We start from the raw sequence: 16,004 nt of genomic DNA, 5'->3' as shown, positions 1-16,004 counted from the left end.
AAACTTTTTTCTAATCCAGTCTCCTTTAATACCCTCTTAACACGTATCAAACTTCTTGAAATCACTAAGAATTTTATTTCTAGGTAAGTACCTAGAAATAAAATTCGAATAAGAAAGAAAAACTAACTACTTCAAGACGCATTCCGACGCGACGAGGTCTTTCAAGAACAACATAACACTGAAAAATATTTTCTTATCAGATCGAATCAATATTTCAGATAGTGTACGTAAGCATCTGTTTCTTATTTACTTAGCTGTCTGTTATATCTTAAACACCTGACATACAACTGGACACTGATCTCCAGTTTTTAAGCGATAGTGGTACTTAAAATTTCCATACTAAAATAATAAACGAGCAAGTAATTCTGTTTCCAGTTTCTGACTGCACGGATAGCGAAGTGGTTGAGATTCTCCACGCCGAACCCACTGTGTGCGTTGTGTCGCGGGTTCGATCCCTGCGGTATCAAGGCAGGAAAAGCATTTGTATGATCCACGCATGCTTGTCTGGGTGTATTTGTGCTTGTGATTTGTATGTTTGTGCGACCCCCGCGACACAAGGATTAAATTCCTAACTTGGGGAATCGTTTAAAAAACTGTGCTAGAGACGGAGTTTACTTTAGGCTAAGTAAAACTTATTGTATTAAGATATGACATCCAAGAGGGCAAAACCGCGGTCCAAACGTAGTTATGTCTGAGACTGTTCGGTACATTAGCCCGATGATAAATCCCACATCCAAATCTCTTGCACCCAATGAACTGTGCTCTCGAGCACATGTCAATTGCTTGAATTGGTTTAAATTAACACTGAACACAAAAGTCTAAAGTTAGACGATTCAATTGTAATAAGGATAAAGTCTCGGTCGTTAATGTTGATGTCAGATTAATTTTGTTTTTTCTAGGAACTACGTTTGGGCGAAACAATTAATTCTTTGGAATTAATTTCGGTTTCATTACATAGTGTTAAAGGTTTGTGAACTGGAAAATATAAGGAATCATATTGTTGTTTGAGAAAATAAAATAGTGGATTATTATAATACACTACGTCATCTTCCGCTTTTTTCCAAAACTGGTTGTAGTCGGCTTCCAAGTTTAATCCAAATTATTATTTAATGCAATATCAAAGCTATTTATATCTACTATTTTGCACTTAAATTGTTCAAAAGTTTCTAAATTTAACCGTCCCGTAACTGACTAATTTCAGCAAGATAAGGGGAAGTCCAAACCCGCTTCTTCCGAATAACAAAACCACTAAGACAGGATAAAAAATTTAATGAATTTATTTAAAACCCGACTTAAAATGTTAATCGCGGTATTGCGGTGGACGACTAATAGTGGGACGTCGCTTTATCATCACAATAGCGTTATAATTACTTAATTATGTTTATTCCCATAAATATAGGTCAACATTACAAATAAAAACTTATTATACCCAATAATAAAGTTTCTGCTTCAGTTTACATATAGAAAAACAGTTTTTCAGCATCAAAACTACTGTTTAAAATAAAATTTGAATCCTGATTAATAGTAAAGCATGAAAGAATTAATTTATAATTTATAGTAGATAGTAAGTGTGGGATGTGCGGTTGTATAACTTCCGTAAGTAGTCTTGTTAATACTTTCATATAACCAGAACATATCAATCAATAAATGAGGCAAGTACTTTCATATCTCCACTTTCCCTATTCAGCAAATCGATCATCGGATCCTGAATACTAAACGCTTGACCGTCCAATGTCACCTAATTTTCTTTAATTGTCCCGAGACGCCAAACAATGAAACATTGCCAGCTGCATTACTATTCAGCATTTGTAATCATACGGAACCGTGCGTAGAATTGTTAATGCTAAGACCTCCAGGTCTCGGTCTTTGATCCTAAATACGGAGAAAGTACATTTTCACCAAAATTCTGAGTTGCACAACATGTTTGATAAATCTGTACGCGGTTCAGGTGACAAAATGTTGCTTTGAGTACACGCAATTTTCACTTTCAAAAAGTGATTTGTAACGAAATAGCAGAAATTAAGTTCGTACCCTAATAGTAAATCCTGATTTTAAATTATAAACGCGAAAGGTTGTATGGACGTTTGTCCCTCTTTCACGCAAAAACCACTGAACGGAAGAAGAAACTTGGTACACAGATATTTCGTAGTCAGGATCACAGGTCAGGATTAACACATGTTACCGCGGGCAACTCGAATACCTTTTCTAGAAATACTCTATTACGACATTTGACTATAACCACGTATTAAAAATCTTCACTAAAGGAAAACCTACTTAACTTATCAGAGTAGATTTACTTTTCAGCATTACAAATGCACTATACTTAAGTACTGTGTCAAATAAGTAGGTTACGCAAATAATACCGAGATAATCAAATTTTATACTTATGAAAGATATAACTATGTAAATATAAAAATAACAATAAATTAAATAACATATTTATTTACTTATAAATACACAATAATATCTAGAAATAAATTAAATAAATAGATCGTAGCTAACGATTTGACTTGATTCAGACTAATTTCAATGGCACCTGCTATAACAAACCAATTTAACAATGTTGTAAATAGCGCTTACATCTTACGACGCTGGTGATGAATTTCCCCTGAAAGAAAAAATGCTAATTTAACTCTCGCTATACATCACAAACAAGTACAACCGATTAAAGACATCTAAACGATTAGAACCTGATCGATTTCAATTTATCGATGTGATTAAAACGAAATCTGCAATTTAAAATAATTATAAATCATAAAAATGACCTTTATAATTATAATCACGAATGCAACTAATATATCAAGTAGGTACTTGGTTTCACTTAATTTTGTTTTTCATTTACAGTCAAATCAATATAATCTATTATAAGTGTTATTTACCTGAAATAAGGTTGAAATTCGTAAATGTCGTCGATGACTCTGCGCATGCGACACGTAACGCCGCAGTTTGGCTGTTGCTGACCGTACACTGAGATAGCGCGCTCGAACAACTGATGCACCGTCGTTAACTCCACCACTGTACCGAAACAAAGTATACGTTTATATTTAAAAAAAAACACATGACTTTAAAAATATGTGAATGAAAGAATGATAGTCAACAAGGTTGGTTATGATATGGCGGCATTTCAAGGTCATTAAAAAGTCTTGGGGCAACAAGAAGAAATTATAAGCAGTAAGATTCATACATCGACTTGAAATTATTCTTAGGATTCCCTTGACGCAAGGCGCTAATCTAAATACGTCATCGACTATTTACCCGTCATAATTCTGACATTTTTCTATCTTAAACATTCAAAACAATCCTAAAAAGCGTGGTAAGAGAATTGTTTTCAAATTGATATTTTCATCGAAAACCAAGGGAACATTTTTCAATAAGAAATGAAAAAAATAATATTATTTGCAAAAAAATGGACTAGAAGTGACAATTACAGAGTTTCTAAGTCGAGTCATTATCATTAATTTTATTGAATGATTAAATAGTAACTAACAAAATGAACTTACGATCTTTGGCGCCAAAGTTTCGTTCATCTTCATCATTATTTCCACCACCGGTATCTTTCTTGAAACTTATGAGTTTTGGTATAACCAACAACATACACACAACGGCGAGCATAGTCACAAGCTTCTTGAATATAAGGAATTTCAACAGCAATTTAGCGATCGTCAAAATATCGAGCTTTAACGAAAGTTTGTCCAAGAAGCCCAAACCTGGTGCCGTGTAAGGAACTCCATAGGAAGGTTTGAGAGGAGGGCCGTATAAAGGTGGTGGCAATGGTTTCTGAATAGGCGGCCCGTACGTCTGAGCAGGAGGTCCGTAAGTTTGCGCCGGAGGTCCATATGTATGCGCCGGTGGCCCGTAAGTATTAGCCGGTGGCCCATAACTATTTGCAGGTGGACCATAGTTTGATGAAGGAGGCCCATATGTGTTCGGTGGCGAGTTGTACGTAATTTCAGGTTCAAATTTCACAGGCGAACCGTAGCTCGATGACGGTGGCAAGTAGCTGTTAGATGATGAAGGTCCTGAGAAACTGGATGATCCTGACGAACTAAAACTTGTGTCACTTGAAAACGGTGGTGAGTAATCATAGCCAGACTGGTAACTGTCATCGCGGTTTGTAATTTTTTTCTCTCCATCTTTTGCTGTAACTATCACAACACCTTGTTTTGACTTCTCAGCTTCTACACGAGATTTAGAATAGGCATCTAAATACGTATCAGTCTTCGATAAAGATGATTTTGTTTCATTTCCAGGCCCGACAATTGCAGAAACACACACGCTAAACGCTGCCGCTACAGCAAAATACTTGAACATCACCATGATGCCGTTTGTCCTCCGTCTACCGTCCGAAAGAAGTTGTCGCCATCGATCGCAACCAACGAATGACAAGCGACGTTGACTCCCATTCAGTTTTCACTTTTGACTTACCGTAAAAGAACCTAAATATGATAATGGAACACAATTAAATTCTCCGAGTGAGCCCAGCGCGTTCCGCATTGCTCATTGTAAGTAGGTGCGCGCGTGTGCTGGCTCGCATGCTAATGCACGTTAGAGACTCGCCCCGGCCTTGTTGGATGAGCCTCCCCAAACATCGGGACCTTTTATCGTATAAAGAAATCTTTAAATAGACCGCAGATGGTTTGTGAAAGTTTTATCGTCGTTTTTATCGGTGGTGATAAAATCATCTGATGACATTTGCCTATCCATTTTTATATCGGACCAAAGCTTTTATTATAAATAAGCTCATAAAGACAACTATTATACTCAAAATATACTCCGCCAGTTTTTAAAGTACTTCATTGTACGAAAAAAAATCAGGACCTTTTCTTCATAGGCCGTAACCGTGTAGCGAAGCTGTACCTATGGTTGGAAGCAGAGGAATATGGATTCTTCATGCCGAATATAATATGTGCTTTATGTGCATGCACATAGGGTAGCATCATCAATCAAAAATACCTATTTTAATAAAGCCAAAAATAATCTACAAAAAAATTACCGCTTTGAAAATATTCTAAATCCAAACATGACGCATTCCAATAAAATTACTAACAAAGTCACAGAAACCCAAAGCTGCTTAAAAAGTAAGTGGCATTTACAGTGTTATAAATAAACATTCAACTTCTTTAACTTTCAACTCACGAAACCGTGCATTTTGCCAACATTTCCGCCACATAAATCACATAAGCATTGGGAGAGACTCCAAAATTATAAAATACAATTTGTATCGTATGGCAAACAAGCGACAACCGTACAAATTGTATTTAAATTGTTGTCGATTTCTACTGATCAGCAATGCACAGCTGTGTCATTTTCACTTGCTAAGTTATACGAAACTTAAATACCTTTTCAGGTGACTAAAGGAGTCTGGTTCTCATAATTGCGGTAACAATAGCAACCGTTGTCATTTCAATGGTTCTGGCACCGACCGTTTAACATCTGCCTGTATTTTGTAGACCCAACAGTTTGTGTAAATATTAACAACTTTCTGTATAATTTTCATTAAAGACTTTAAAAATTACTTTACAAATCCTATAGACACCTTGTTTTAGTTGTTTTAATCAGGAATAAGCCACTATTTAATATATTAAGTAAAAGTGGCTCATATGTGAAATACTTTATCCAGTATATTACAAAACAGGTAAAGAAAATCTAATTGGTAATCCCGTGGCGTACCTACTTAGTAAATGTACATTCGTAAACAATAGCGACGGAACTGTTTTAAATTTAAATGTTTTTGATCAGTTGCTTACTCATTGAATAACTAGTCAATAAAACATTGTGGAAACTCTTACGCCTGATTTAGTTGGTTAGAGGTTTGGGTTCTAGATATTTGTGAGGGTTCAAACCAAAAAAGGTTTTAGAAAAGTGTTTTATTACTTTTTTGAGCATCAAATTGAAATGATATTAACGATTAGGACAAAGCGTTTTGCTTTCGTTTTTTTCTTCCGCTCTTAAACATGTATTTATTTTTCGCTTCACTTTAGATATTCAGAAAAGTATACCCGGATTATAAGCTTTTTAAAATGATAATCGAATGCAGGCGCCACAGTTGCACACACTTTGCAATTTCCATTCTCTTTGAATGACAATAAGTATTATTTTCTCTCTGACAATGTACGTACAGAAAGATGTCGCTTTAAGAATATTGATTCCAAGAAGAAACTTACAAATCGCAGTCCGGATAACTGTTAAATTACAAATTTTCGTCTTTTAAAAGAAACGACTACCAATAAGATACTCCTGGCCGCAAACGCGTCCTCTCATGTTTTAAGACTTCGGTTGGGTCCAAAATTATCCGGAAGATCTCGACTAATAAGTAATACGTTATTTCAATTAATTTTCCGTAGATACCCCAATAGTTTTTGTAAATATTTAAAATCTTACATAGCACTGTAGTAGTACACATTAAATAATTATTATAGTACTAAACTTGTCTATAAATTCAACTTGTTTTTGTTAGTTGTACCCTAAAATGAAAATAGATTTAAAATATCCTAAAATCTACGTTTTTAAATGTCACTCCATTCAAATTTTATCAAAATCTTGTAAATTGCTCTGAAAAATTTCAGCCTGCTAGCCTATCGGGAAATGCCTCATAATTGAGTTACAAAAATCCAATCAGAATTACAAAAAAACTAACAAGAATAGTGAGTATATGTATAGAAAAATTAGACCATAGCGAAAATATCAAGCAATCACACACCTTATTTTAATAGAATTAAAGGTTTTTCTATGCATCTTATTAAAAAAAAGACATCTACTGTACACTAAATAACAACTATAACTCAAAATTAACTAATATTTATTGCTACAAATTAAATTAAATTATTCAAATGGATTACTAACAGTCAGGTATCTTTCGTCGAAAAACTTGTGCCTTTTCCTCGCCTTTCCTTCATCAGGTTTTTGTGTGAAGAATGAGCTTATTGATTTTGTTGGTTTCTTTGTAGAACCCTGGTCATCTACCTCCTCAAAGGTGCACGCCGCAGCTTTCTCTTGCAGCATCAGCTCGGCTGTTGACCAACTGAATCTGACTAGCATTGGATATCCAAACACGTTGTCAATTTGATCACGAATAAACTTTTTTGTGAGCGGGTCTGAAAAAAGAAATGTTTTTAAAAATAGAGTATCATTTGGTTTAGCATTTAAATATAAGTTTCTGAATGGAGGCTATCATATTTTAGTTGTATTTTATTGTTTCTTACTCGAAGGAGAAACAGAGAATCCTGTTAGTAAGGTTCCACTGCCAGTTCTGAGTGAGATAATATAAAAAGTTACCTTCATTATTTATCAAATAAAATGACTGATATGATAACATTATTACCTCCAGGATAACCACTTCCAAATTCTGTATGTGACATTTCCAATCCTTCATGGAATTGCCAAACCTTTAGTGCATGGTCTCTTGTCACCTTAGCCACAATACTAGCCGCTGACACAATAGGATAAATAGAATCAGCTTTCTTAGCAACCTGAAATTATTATAGAAAATATATTATTTTTTGTGATCAAAGTAGACAAGACTCAGACGTCTTTACTGTTTATAAATGTAATTTATTTATTAAAAGTATTTGTATCAAAAGTGATACAAACCTAATAAGAAAAAAAATCAAAGTAAATATTGAAGTTTAAATTCAGATTAACAGAATGTAAGTCTTTATTGTCTACCCACCCACCCACCTCATGCAGGATTATGACAAAAAAATAGTTAAATATGTACTATAAATGTTTAAGTGCATTAATGTTAAGCATTTCTTAAGTTCCTTTATATTGATCATTATTGGAAATGTTTCAATCTCATTTGACTTGTTTGTATACACATATAGCATTATAGCAGCTATAACAATTATACTCACTGTAATTTTGTAATCTGGGAATATCTCTTGTAGTTTAGCCTGGTACTTTTCTGGTGGTCCCACAGTATCAACATATACCTCAGTTATATTAGCCCCACTCTCAGCTGCTCTTTTAATCAGACTTATTGCAGAATTCATTGACACCTGGAATTTAAAAAAAAATAAAGTTGTCAATACAATTAGGAATATAGTGATAAAAAGTGATAAAAAGTGATAAAAAATAAGTGGTATGGATTATGAACAGTAGTAATAGGTTTCCATTTTTATCCTTTGGGCAGTATCTTCATAAATATAAAAAATAGTAAAATTATACCTCATTCAAGGAATGTTTTGCTCGTCTGTACATAGAATTTGATATATAATTAGGTGAGATCACTTCAGCAACCCAACCAACATTCTTTAGTGAACTTTCTTCTGTTAACATTTTAGTAAAAATATTATCTCGCTTTTCTTCCGTCAATGCTTTTGAGTCAGCACAACCAAGATCTTGTAGTACTTTGGTTTCACTCACTGGGCAGTAAGCCACTCCATACACCATTGGACCTGGAATTAAATTTTAGAGAATTAACAAATAAATTATTAAAGATATGGCAGTTTTTCTCCTACTAATGACAACATTTTTACTTAAGTACTACATTGTAAATATACATGATGCTATGACTCGCATATGCTTTGATTGCTTAAAATTCTATCAGGCGCCCAACTTTTTCAGAAATTGTAGGTAGGTTTATTTTAATACTTAACAGCTCTGGAAACTCTGGGAGCTAATTGAAAATTTACTCCGATAACTATAGCCTATGATTAATTTCTTTACCTAGTACGGGCCCTCGTCCAGCCTCGTCGACGCCTAGCATGCATGGTTCAGTTTTACACACTTCAGGCACCTCAGAGGAGCTAATGAAATTACTGTAATTATTCTTAGCTTTTATGAAATCTTGTAATTCTTGCAAAGAATTCACCATGTTTGTTGTTAAGTTATTGCAATGTTTATAAAGACTTGTAATCACACTTTGATAAGTGATAACTGATCCTAATGACACTTGACTGATTAAAATCAAAATCATTCGCGCCATAACAATTTTGACGGACGATGATTTTGTTGTTGTTCCAAAAAAAAATGATTTAGTAATATTCAAATCGGACGCAAATTGTAAAAGTTTTGGTAAAAGTGAATGAACAACGAATCTTTCTAAGAAAGTAATGATCATATTAGAGGTGATTTTATAGAGAATTTTCATTTTTTTTTAATGTGTAAAATTTAACAAAAAAATAAGTTCTTAAAAGATTTTTTAGAACAAATTACTTATTTTTCTTGTATTTAAAACAAAAATCCTGAACAAAAAAAAGTAACTAAACTAAACAAACATCCATAGAGTTGTAAATAGTTAACCATAAGCATGAAGAGGCGTAGCATAAATAAACTGAACTCCTTGTAGAGTAGTGCATAAGCATAGCATAATATTTTTAGATGTAGAAATCAAAGGTGTCATCTGAATAATTATTAGAAAAATAATCACTGATCGTGTACATTTAAGGTAAATGTTATTATATTCTCTTTTTTAATTATGTTATTGGTGTAAGTGTTCAGATTCAGTAATTTATGTATACTCGTTTGTAGGTTAGAGTAGTGCGATCTAATATGCAGAACAACCCCCAGGAGCTTTCATGGCAGGCGATTCAGGCTATCGTCGGGGTTAAACTTCCACCAAATGTACTACGGTTTGATGATATCGGATTCCATTTAGTTAATAATACAGCTTCAAGCGCAGAAGACTCCGATTCGGATGTAGAAATAGTTGAAAATGGATGGGAGTCTGATAATAATGTGTCCTCCAGACCCGATCATTCTGACAACGAAAAAACTACGTCGCCAGATAGGGAGCAGAGTGAGTCGCCTGTTTTACGTCTCGTAGAGCCTGATAACAATAATTCAGGTAAAGAGACATTAGATTACAGAGATTATATGGAGAAAATGGATACGAAAGATATTTCACCAAAGGATCATATGACACAGATCCAAATCGACGATGCTGATAGCTCTAACGGGAATGTTATGTCTATTGAAAACTACTTGGAAGTCACTTTGTCAACTGATTCTGAGGCTAGTCATACTTGCAACCAATGTAACCAAATATTTACTAATGAGAATTCACTTGCCTCACATAAATGCAGTGCTAAACCCACCGAAGAAAAGAAGTACCCCTGTCATGTTTGCTCAGAGAAATTTCCAAGTTACTGGGATCTTAGGAAACACCTAAGTAGCCATTTCCCTGGAATGTTGGAATCCAAGTCAAGCTTTTGTCATCTCTGTCAAAAAGACTACACTAAAACAGGATTCATGAATCATTTACGCAAACACACAGGTGAGCGACCATTTGTCTGTGAACTCTGCCACAAGGCATTCTCACAATCAAGTTCACTGTCAATACATATGAAATTCCACCTCAATGTGCGTAAACATGCTTGTACGGTATGTGAAAAGAAATTTGTTACTAAAAGTGAATTATCTCGTCACATGACTGTGCACACCAAGCAGAAGTCCTACTACTGTGGTGTGTGTGACAAAGCATTCACTCGCTCTGATAATATGAAGAAACATGAGAAGACTCATGGGTAAATGCTTTTGACAGAACTGAATGAGAATATAGTACTGTGAACAATGTCATAATATAACATGCAATTCAATTGCATTTTAAATAACAAAATTGTCAAAGTTAATTGTATCTGGTCAATTCTGTTGCCAAAAACTGTGGTATAATACTTTTCAACTAGCTATGATTTCTGATTCTCTTATTGCCAAAAAATTAGTTGTATGTTTATTACGAATAGAACTTTTACATTGTTTATACTAAATTTAAACCTATCATGATCTAGTTCATATTTTAGTCATTATGGTGTGTTTCTGTGTTTAAGTGAGTGTTAACACACTCATGTGTGCTGCTGTAATTGCTTTCTAGATTTTTTTATTTATATGATTTTCAACTGCATGTTTGGGTAATATTAGGAATTTAGTAAAATGTCTTTGCAGGTGCTTTACAATAAGGTCACACATATCTCAATCCAATGTTGCCTTTTAGATATGATAAAATGATATTTTAATATTTATATAGGTTGAATGTCCAAAGGTCCCGATAGCCTTATTGTAATGTTTACATTAGATAGAGGGAAGATGTTTGTTATAAAATATGGGGCCTATTCAAAAATAAGTCACAAATAAGATATATATTTTTGTAAACCTTATACTATAAGGTACTGAACTACCAGTTAATGTGAACTTTGCCAAATTTTAGATAAGTATTTCAAGTGATTTATTATTGTACTGTGTTGTAACCAAAGCAATAACATTTTTAATGTGCCTATTCTTTATAATAATTATTATAATTACGAGTATGTATACCAAATAATTTAAATATTAGTGTTAATAGTTGTAATAAATTAAAAATCAGAGGTAACTAGTAAGTTACTGTTTCCATGAGTGGATAATAAAGAGGAACACAATATTTCCTTCTTGATGGTCTCCTAAAATTTGTTAGTTAAGACATTGAACAAGTATAATTATATATTAGTTAAGGTTTTATACAATGAGGTCTTGATTAAACATCACAAATGTTTAACAGTGCACATATTTATTTGTTACTGTTAAGGAACATTAGTAAATTAGTATAAACTATTTTATATGCAAGGGAATGTGTCCCTCTGCTGTAAGACTTTTAGAACCAAAATAAGCAACTAAAATCCCAAAGATAATGTATTTTCATATTTTATTCTTAATTGGCTATAAAACCAAAGGCTAAATTATTAACTTGTTTGTGCCACTTGGATTTCATAATCTGGTTGTAATATAATGCCTTAAAATATTGTCTAGATTTATCAAATCTATAATATGGACAATAATCATATTTTAATATATTTATTATATTTAATTTTAGATGTTTAACTTTGCATGATATGTTTGTAGATTTAAGAAATTGATATTGAGCCAAATGAAATAAAAACGCAAAAATCTACAAGACTGACGATAATATTCAGAGTAGGTATAACTCGTGCACAAAAACAATTATTTATTCATACTGTTTATTGCAATGTACTATTTATCAAAAATGCACCTTGTTAAAACTCATCATGACAATTAGAATAAGATCCGTTTGATTATAAATTTAAAATATTTTATGGAAATGTGTAATAATAATTGCGATTTTATTAAAGAGTTGTTTGTTGCAAACTATGTTTTATTTCCGAATACATTAATTATTTTCCCTTTGTTCTAGGTTGCACTTACGATGTCTGCAAGATTACGTAATCTTAACCCCTATGAATTGCATAAATACTTAGTTAATGTATACTGTCTCAATACGAAGGGCTCTACCACAGCTTTAAAACGGGACACCTCCAAGGACAGAACTGATCTTGACATCATAAGGGAAAACTACAAGTTCTTATGGGACGAAGATGATGTCGCTGACACATGGGAGAAGCAACTAGCAAAAAAATACTACGACAAGCTTTATAAAGAGTATTGCATTTGCGATTTAAGCAGATATAAAGAAAACAAAGTAAGTTCACGAATATTCTAAAGCACTCGTGTTATTCTAAATCTCTAGTCATGTTAAAAATATTGACGAACAAATAAATGGCAAATATGGTTCCATAGAAACCTCCGAACCGGTGCAAAAGCCATGTGAAAAAGCTTAAAGGCTCCCCCAATTTAAAGCACGGCTGCGAGATGGGGCCGACCCCTTATAACTCAATTGCCTTTTTTGCCCGAGAGACCTTCCTTTGTGTGTACACTGGGGAGTGCAACAAAGGCCGTGCTGCCTTTCTGTAGGCTAAATATAGCTCTATACATTCACCCGCATTGATACACAGTAACGCACATCTGGCCATTCGTGCCGTACCCGATCCCCGTTTGTCTCACTAAATCAATGACAAAAACGCACGCTAGCTCTCACGTTCGTTACATTATAGAAGAGATTATAATGTACTATAGTCAAAGTTTGGCGCCAAAATCTATATTTACTTTCCATTGTAAATTAAAGTACTTAACGCATACTGAAATAAACGGCAGTTTAGTTATGAGATCAAAATACCAGCCAACTTCACCGTTTAATTGATATTTTTTTGGAATTCGTTTGTTACAATAAAAAAATGGAGGCTTCGTAAACAAATCGGTACTTGGAATGTTTAAATATAATTTATTAACACTAGGTAGCACTGCGGTGGCGCATTGAGAAAGAAGTTGTACTTGGAAAGGGTCAATTTCAATGCGGTAATAAGACGTGCCATAGCGATCATGACCTAAAGTCGTGGGAGGTCAACTTCGCTTATATAGAGGACAACGAGAAGAAAAACGCACTAGTAAAGCTTCGTGAGTTTCATACTATCTTATCTGCACAAATTTATCAAATATCCATGTTATTTGACTGTGGCTAATGACGTGTTGATTCTGTAATGAGCTTATATTACCTACACAATAGTTAAGTACCTACTTAAGTAGGTATGTAACTAGTAAATGATATCAAACAAACAGTCTTAATTCACAAACATATTATTTACCTTGAAGAGTAAAGGTTATTACAGTAAAAACACACAATATCTAATAATTGATTCTCGACACTTCAGCGTCCCCTGGTTTGGGGTAAATTTTATCTAGACGTACCTATCTAGGACACCTATCCTCTTTCTATATAAAGCTTTAGATGCCGAGGTCAGGTATTAATATAATCAAGTCGCAGACGGCTGGCATACGATCATCCGGATCCAGAGGTAAAGGGATATAAGTGGCTATATTTAATGGCTATTTTATAAATAGCTACTGTTGCAGCCAACCTACACTCTTCGGTGGTTTTGTGGTATTATAAAATGAAATTCATAAGTCGACCGACAGATTTGGACTCAGCTCATCGAACCAAAATACAACTAGTACACGAAAGACTTTAATAAACAAGCAATTGTTCCATCCCTTTTAAAGAAAAGATATAATTATTACACCGCAGATTTAGAACCTTGCTAGTGTACTACGAAAGTGTACTGTAATATAATTCACACAACAACCCTTGCAGTTATGCTCCTATCTGTGAATGATCGTAAATTTTAAGACGGATGTAAAGTAATTACGCCAATTGGGTCTCGTTACACGTTATACCAGGGGAAGGCTTGTACCCACATTTAAACTAGGCTCCATTGTTGTATTTACTTTGTATAGCTGTGCACAATGCACATTTAAACATAATATACGTTCTACGAAGTACTCTACCGTTACACGTGAATAAAAAAAATGTTTAAAAATCTTAACTTTTTGTAGGGCTGTGTCCAACATGTTCGGATATGCTGAACTACCGTTCGAAAAAGCGCGAAATTAAAAGACTGAAGAAAAGCCACAGAAAAAATAAAAAGTCTAAAAGAACAGTTAACGAAGTGGACGAAGATCAAAAGCAAGATCCTGAGCCTTCTGAAGAAGTCATCGAACCTTCCACTTCAACGGAAATGACTGTGTCATCACAACCCGAAGATGAGTCCTTATGGAAAAAAGGTTTGTAAGATAATTAATTATTGTGGCAAATATTTACAAAAATTTTGTATAGAGGTGTAGGTAAGATACTTTTTTTATTTCTTGCGTAGGTCGCCTGTTTTTCGGTTACGACGAACTCGGAGGTACATTATCAGCATACTATATTTTATTTGTGTTAGGTACCTAACGACTTGCCTCATGTTGAAAATAAAATTCAAGACAAAAAAAAAAAAGTCTAATCAAATATTGTTTGTGTCCACAATTTGTTTTGATCAGCGTGGAATCGTTGTTTACAAAACGGCTACCTTGAACCGTTCTGCAGAGCCTTATCGATAATTTTGTTATTGAGCAGCGACATCAGTAGTTAGAATCCTCCATAATTATGTTAGCTTTAACATAATTATGGAGTTATTTTTTTTTAAATATTACACGAATCATAGAAAAACAAGTTGGGACGTAGGTAGGTAGATATTATATAGGTAACACTTTTTGTTGTTCGTATATAAGTGCACCGCACCCGCGCAGTAGGTAGGTTGTAATTGTGTTGGACAGCCAAGTACTTAAATAGACGAAGGATTAAAACTGAGCCCACCGCCGCATAAAATAGTTTTTTTGATTCCAAATTCTGGCATTTGTAGTAATCGAAACAAGCAACACCCATTTTTTACTTCAGTCTTACCGCTATCTTTGCTATATCGTAGCCGCCCTAACAGCTAGTTGATTACTACGTCATCGGCCGAGAAGAACACAAAACGGATGAAACGAATTTAGGCAGCTATTATTAAGCAAATTTAGAAATTTTATTAAAATTTTTAGATTTTTATTAAGTTTGGCATGTCGTTACTTCTGCTGATATGCCCCTGGTAAATTTTGGTATGCACTGCAATGAAACGACTTAATTGCGGGAGACGGTGCACGGCCGATCAAGTGTTCAGTAAGAGTCTACCCTCTTCCTACTTAGAGGAGATGGGTGTTAGGAAAAAAGGCTCACTGTTTACACCAAAAAGGTACACATTTGAGACATTTCGTTAGTAATTCGCAACATGCGAAAGCCATTATCTTCTAGGAGAAATGAAAATTGACTGAAATTATGTTTTCTAGAGGAACTATCTCGCATTTGCAATTACTACTTTAGTAAAATAGTCATAATACTGCAAACTCATTGAAATTGAAAATACTAATGTTTCTTTTTTTCAAAACAGGTATACAAGAAATTGAAGAAAAGTCTAGAGAAGAGGAATTCGAAGAATATTTAGAGGATCTACTACTATAATTAAGTATAAATAAAAATGCACATAAATGTAATAAATCGTTTTATTGCATCCTATTACACAATATTATAACACTTTATTATGTAAAAATGGAATAACCGCTATTACAAAAACGATTTGCTCGTACATTATAAGTATGTAGCAAAAAACGAGCTATGTATATTCATTGTAATGCTAAAGACTATGCGGACATACTGAATCATTTGTAATTGCACGATGCATTTCATATCTAACAACACATTCAGACCTGGAAATAATAGCAGTATCGTATACCTAAGGCCGAGAATGGCTGTTTTAACAAACATACTGCCAACCATTCGATCGAAGAAATATAACCATAATAATCAATTTTAAAACAATCTGTAAATAAAA

At 33.9% G+C, this 16,004-nt stretch overlaps 4 protein-coding genes across 4 annotated transcripts; 2 read left to right on the top strand and 2 right to left on the bottom strand.

The window, feature by feature from the left end:
- Positions 1 to 2,422: 2,422 nt before the first annotated feature.
- Positions 2,423 to 4,407, bottom strand: LOC113497960. The gene is given in 4 exon segments (XM_026877808.1): positions 2,423 to 2,608; positions 2,880 to 3,015; positions 3,501 to 4,337; positions 4,340 to 4,407. Coding segments are annotated over 4 exon segments (1,062 nt in total). The 5' UTR covers positions 4,404 to 4,407; the 3' UTR covers positions 2,423 to 2,583.
- Positions 4,408 to 4,419: 12 nt separating this feature from the next.
- LOC113497962 (protein FRA10AC1 homolog) lies at positions 4,420 to 15,666 on the top strand. Its single transcript, XM_026877811.1, has 5 exons — positions 4,420 to 4,502; positions 12,122 to 12,406; positions 13,059 to 13,218; positions 14,155 to 14,382; positions 15,564 to 15,666. Exons 2-5 carry the CDS (start codon positions 12,134 to 12,136, stop codon positions 15,632 to 15,634), a joined length of 732 nt encoding a protein of 243 aa, XP_026733612.1. The 5' UTR covers positions 4,420 to 4,502; positions 12,122 to 12,133; the 3' UTR covers positions 15,635 to 15,666.
- LOC113497958 (ribonuclease H2 subunit A) lies at positions 6,783 to 9,035 on the bottom strand. Its single transcript, XM_026877806.1, has 5 exons — positions 8,668 to 9,035; positions 8,167 to 8,396; positions 7,854 to 7,997; positions 7,322 to 7,469; positions 6,783 to 7,094 (listed from the first exon to the last, which is right to left on the bottom strand). The coding sequence occupies exons 1-5, from the start codon at positions 8,924 to 8,926 to the stop codon at positions 6,823 to 6,825; spliced, it is 1,053 nt and encodes a 350-aa protein (XP_026733607.1). The 5' UTR covers positions 8,927 to 9,035; the 3' UTR covers positions 6,783 to 6,822.
- Positions 9,266 to 12,075, top strand: LOC113497961 (zinc finger protein 596-like). Its single transcript, XM_026877810.1, has 2 exons — positions 9,266 to 9,388; positions 9,472 to 12,075. Exon 2 carries the CDS (start codon positions 9,493 to 9,495, stop codon positions 10,468 to 10,470), a length of 978 nt encoding a protein of 325 aa, XP_026733611.1. The 5' UTR covers positions 9,266 to 9,388; positions 9,472 to 9,492; the 3' UTR covers positions 10,471 to 12,075.
- Positions 15,667 to 16,004: the final 338 nt, after the last annotated feature.

The sequence above is a fragment of the Trichoplusia ni genome, chromosome 10 (assembly GCF_003590095.1).
Source record: "Trichoplusia ni isolate ovarian cell line Hi5 chromosome 10, tn1, whole genome shotgun sequence".
Taxonomy (NCBI): domain Eukaryota; kingdom Metazoa; phylum Arthropoda; class Insecta; order Lepidoptera; family Noctuidae; genus Trichoplusia; species Trichoplusia ni.
The sequence above is the reverse complement of the archived record's forward strand: the minus strand, read 5'-3'. Positions and strand labels throughout refer to the sequence as shown.

What these genes read in the sequence shown, in the direction of transcription:
- LOC113497962 (XM_026877811.1), top strand. Translation starts at nt 12,134, where the DNA reads ATGTCTGCAAGATTACGTAATCTTAACCCCTATGAATTGCATAAATAC. An exon ending in GCAGATATAAAGAAAACAAA is followed by an intron (nt 12,407 to 13,058) that starts GTAAGTTCACGA and finishes TATTAACACTAG; the next exon opens with GTAGCACTGCGGTGGCGCAT. An exon ending in AAACGCACTAGTAAAGCTTC is followed by an intron (nt 13,219 to 14,154) that starts GTGAGTTTCATA and finishes AACTTTTTGTAG; the next exon opens with GGCTGTGTCCAACATGTTCG.
- LOC113497961 (XM_026877810.1), top strand. Translation starts at nt 9,493, where the DNA reads ATGCAGAACAACCCCCAGGAGCTTTCATGGCAGGCGATTCAGGCTATC.
- LOC113497958 (XM_026877806.1), bottom strand. Translation starts at nt 8,926, where the DNA reads ATGGCGCGAATGATTTTGATTTTAATCAGTCAAGTGTCATTAGGATCA. An exon ending in TCCCAGATTACAAAATTACA is followed by an intron (nt 7,470 to 7,853) that starts GTGAGTATAATT and finishes TAATAATTTCAG; the next exon opens with GTTGCTAAGAAAGCTGATTC. An exon ending in TGGAAGTGGTTATCCTGGAG is followed by an intron (nt 7,095 to 7,321) that starts GTAATAATGTTA and finishes TTCTTTTTTCAG; the next exon opens with ACCCGCTCACAAAAAAGTTT.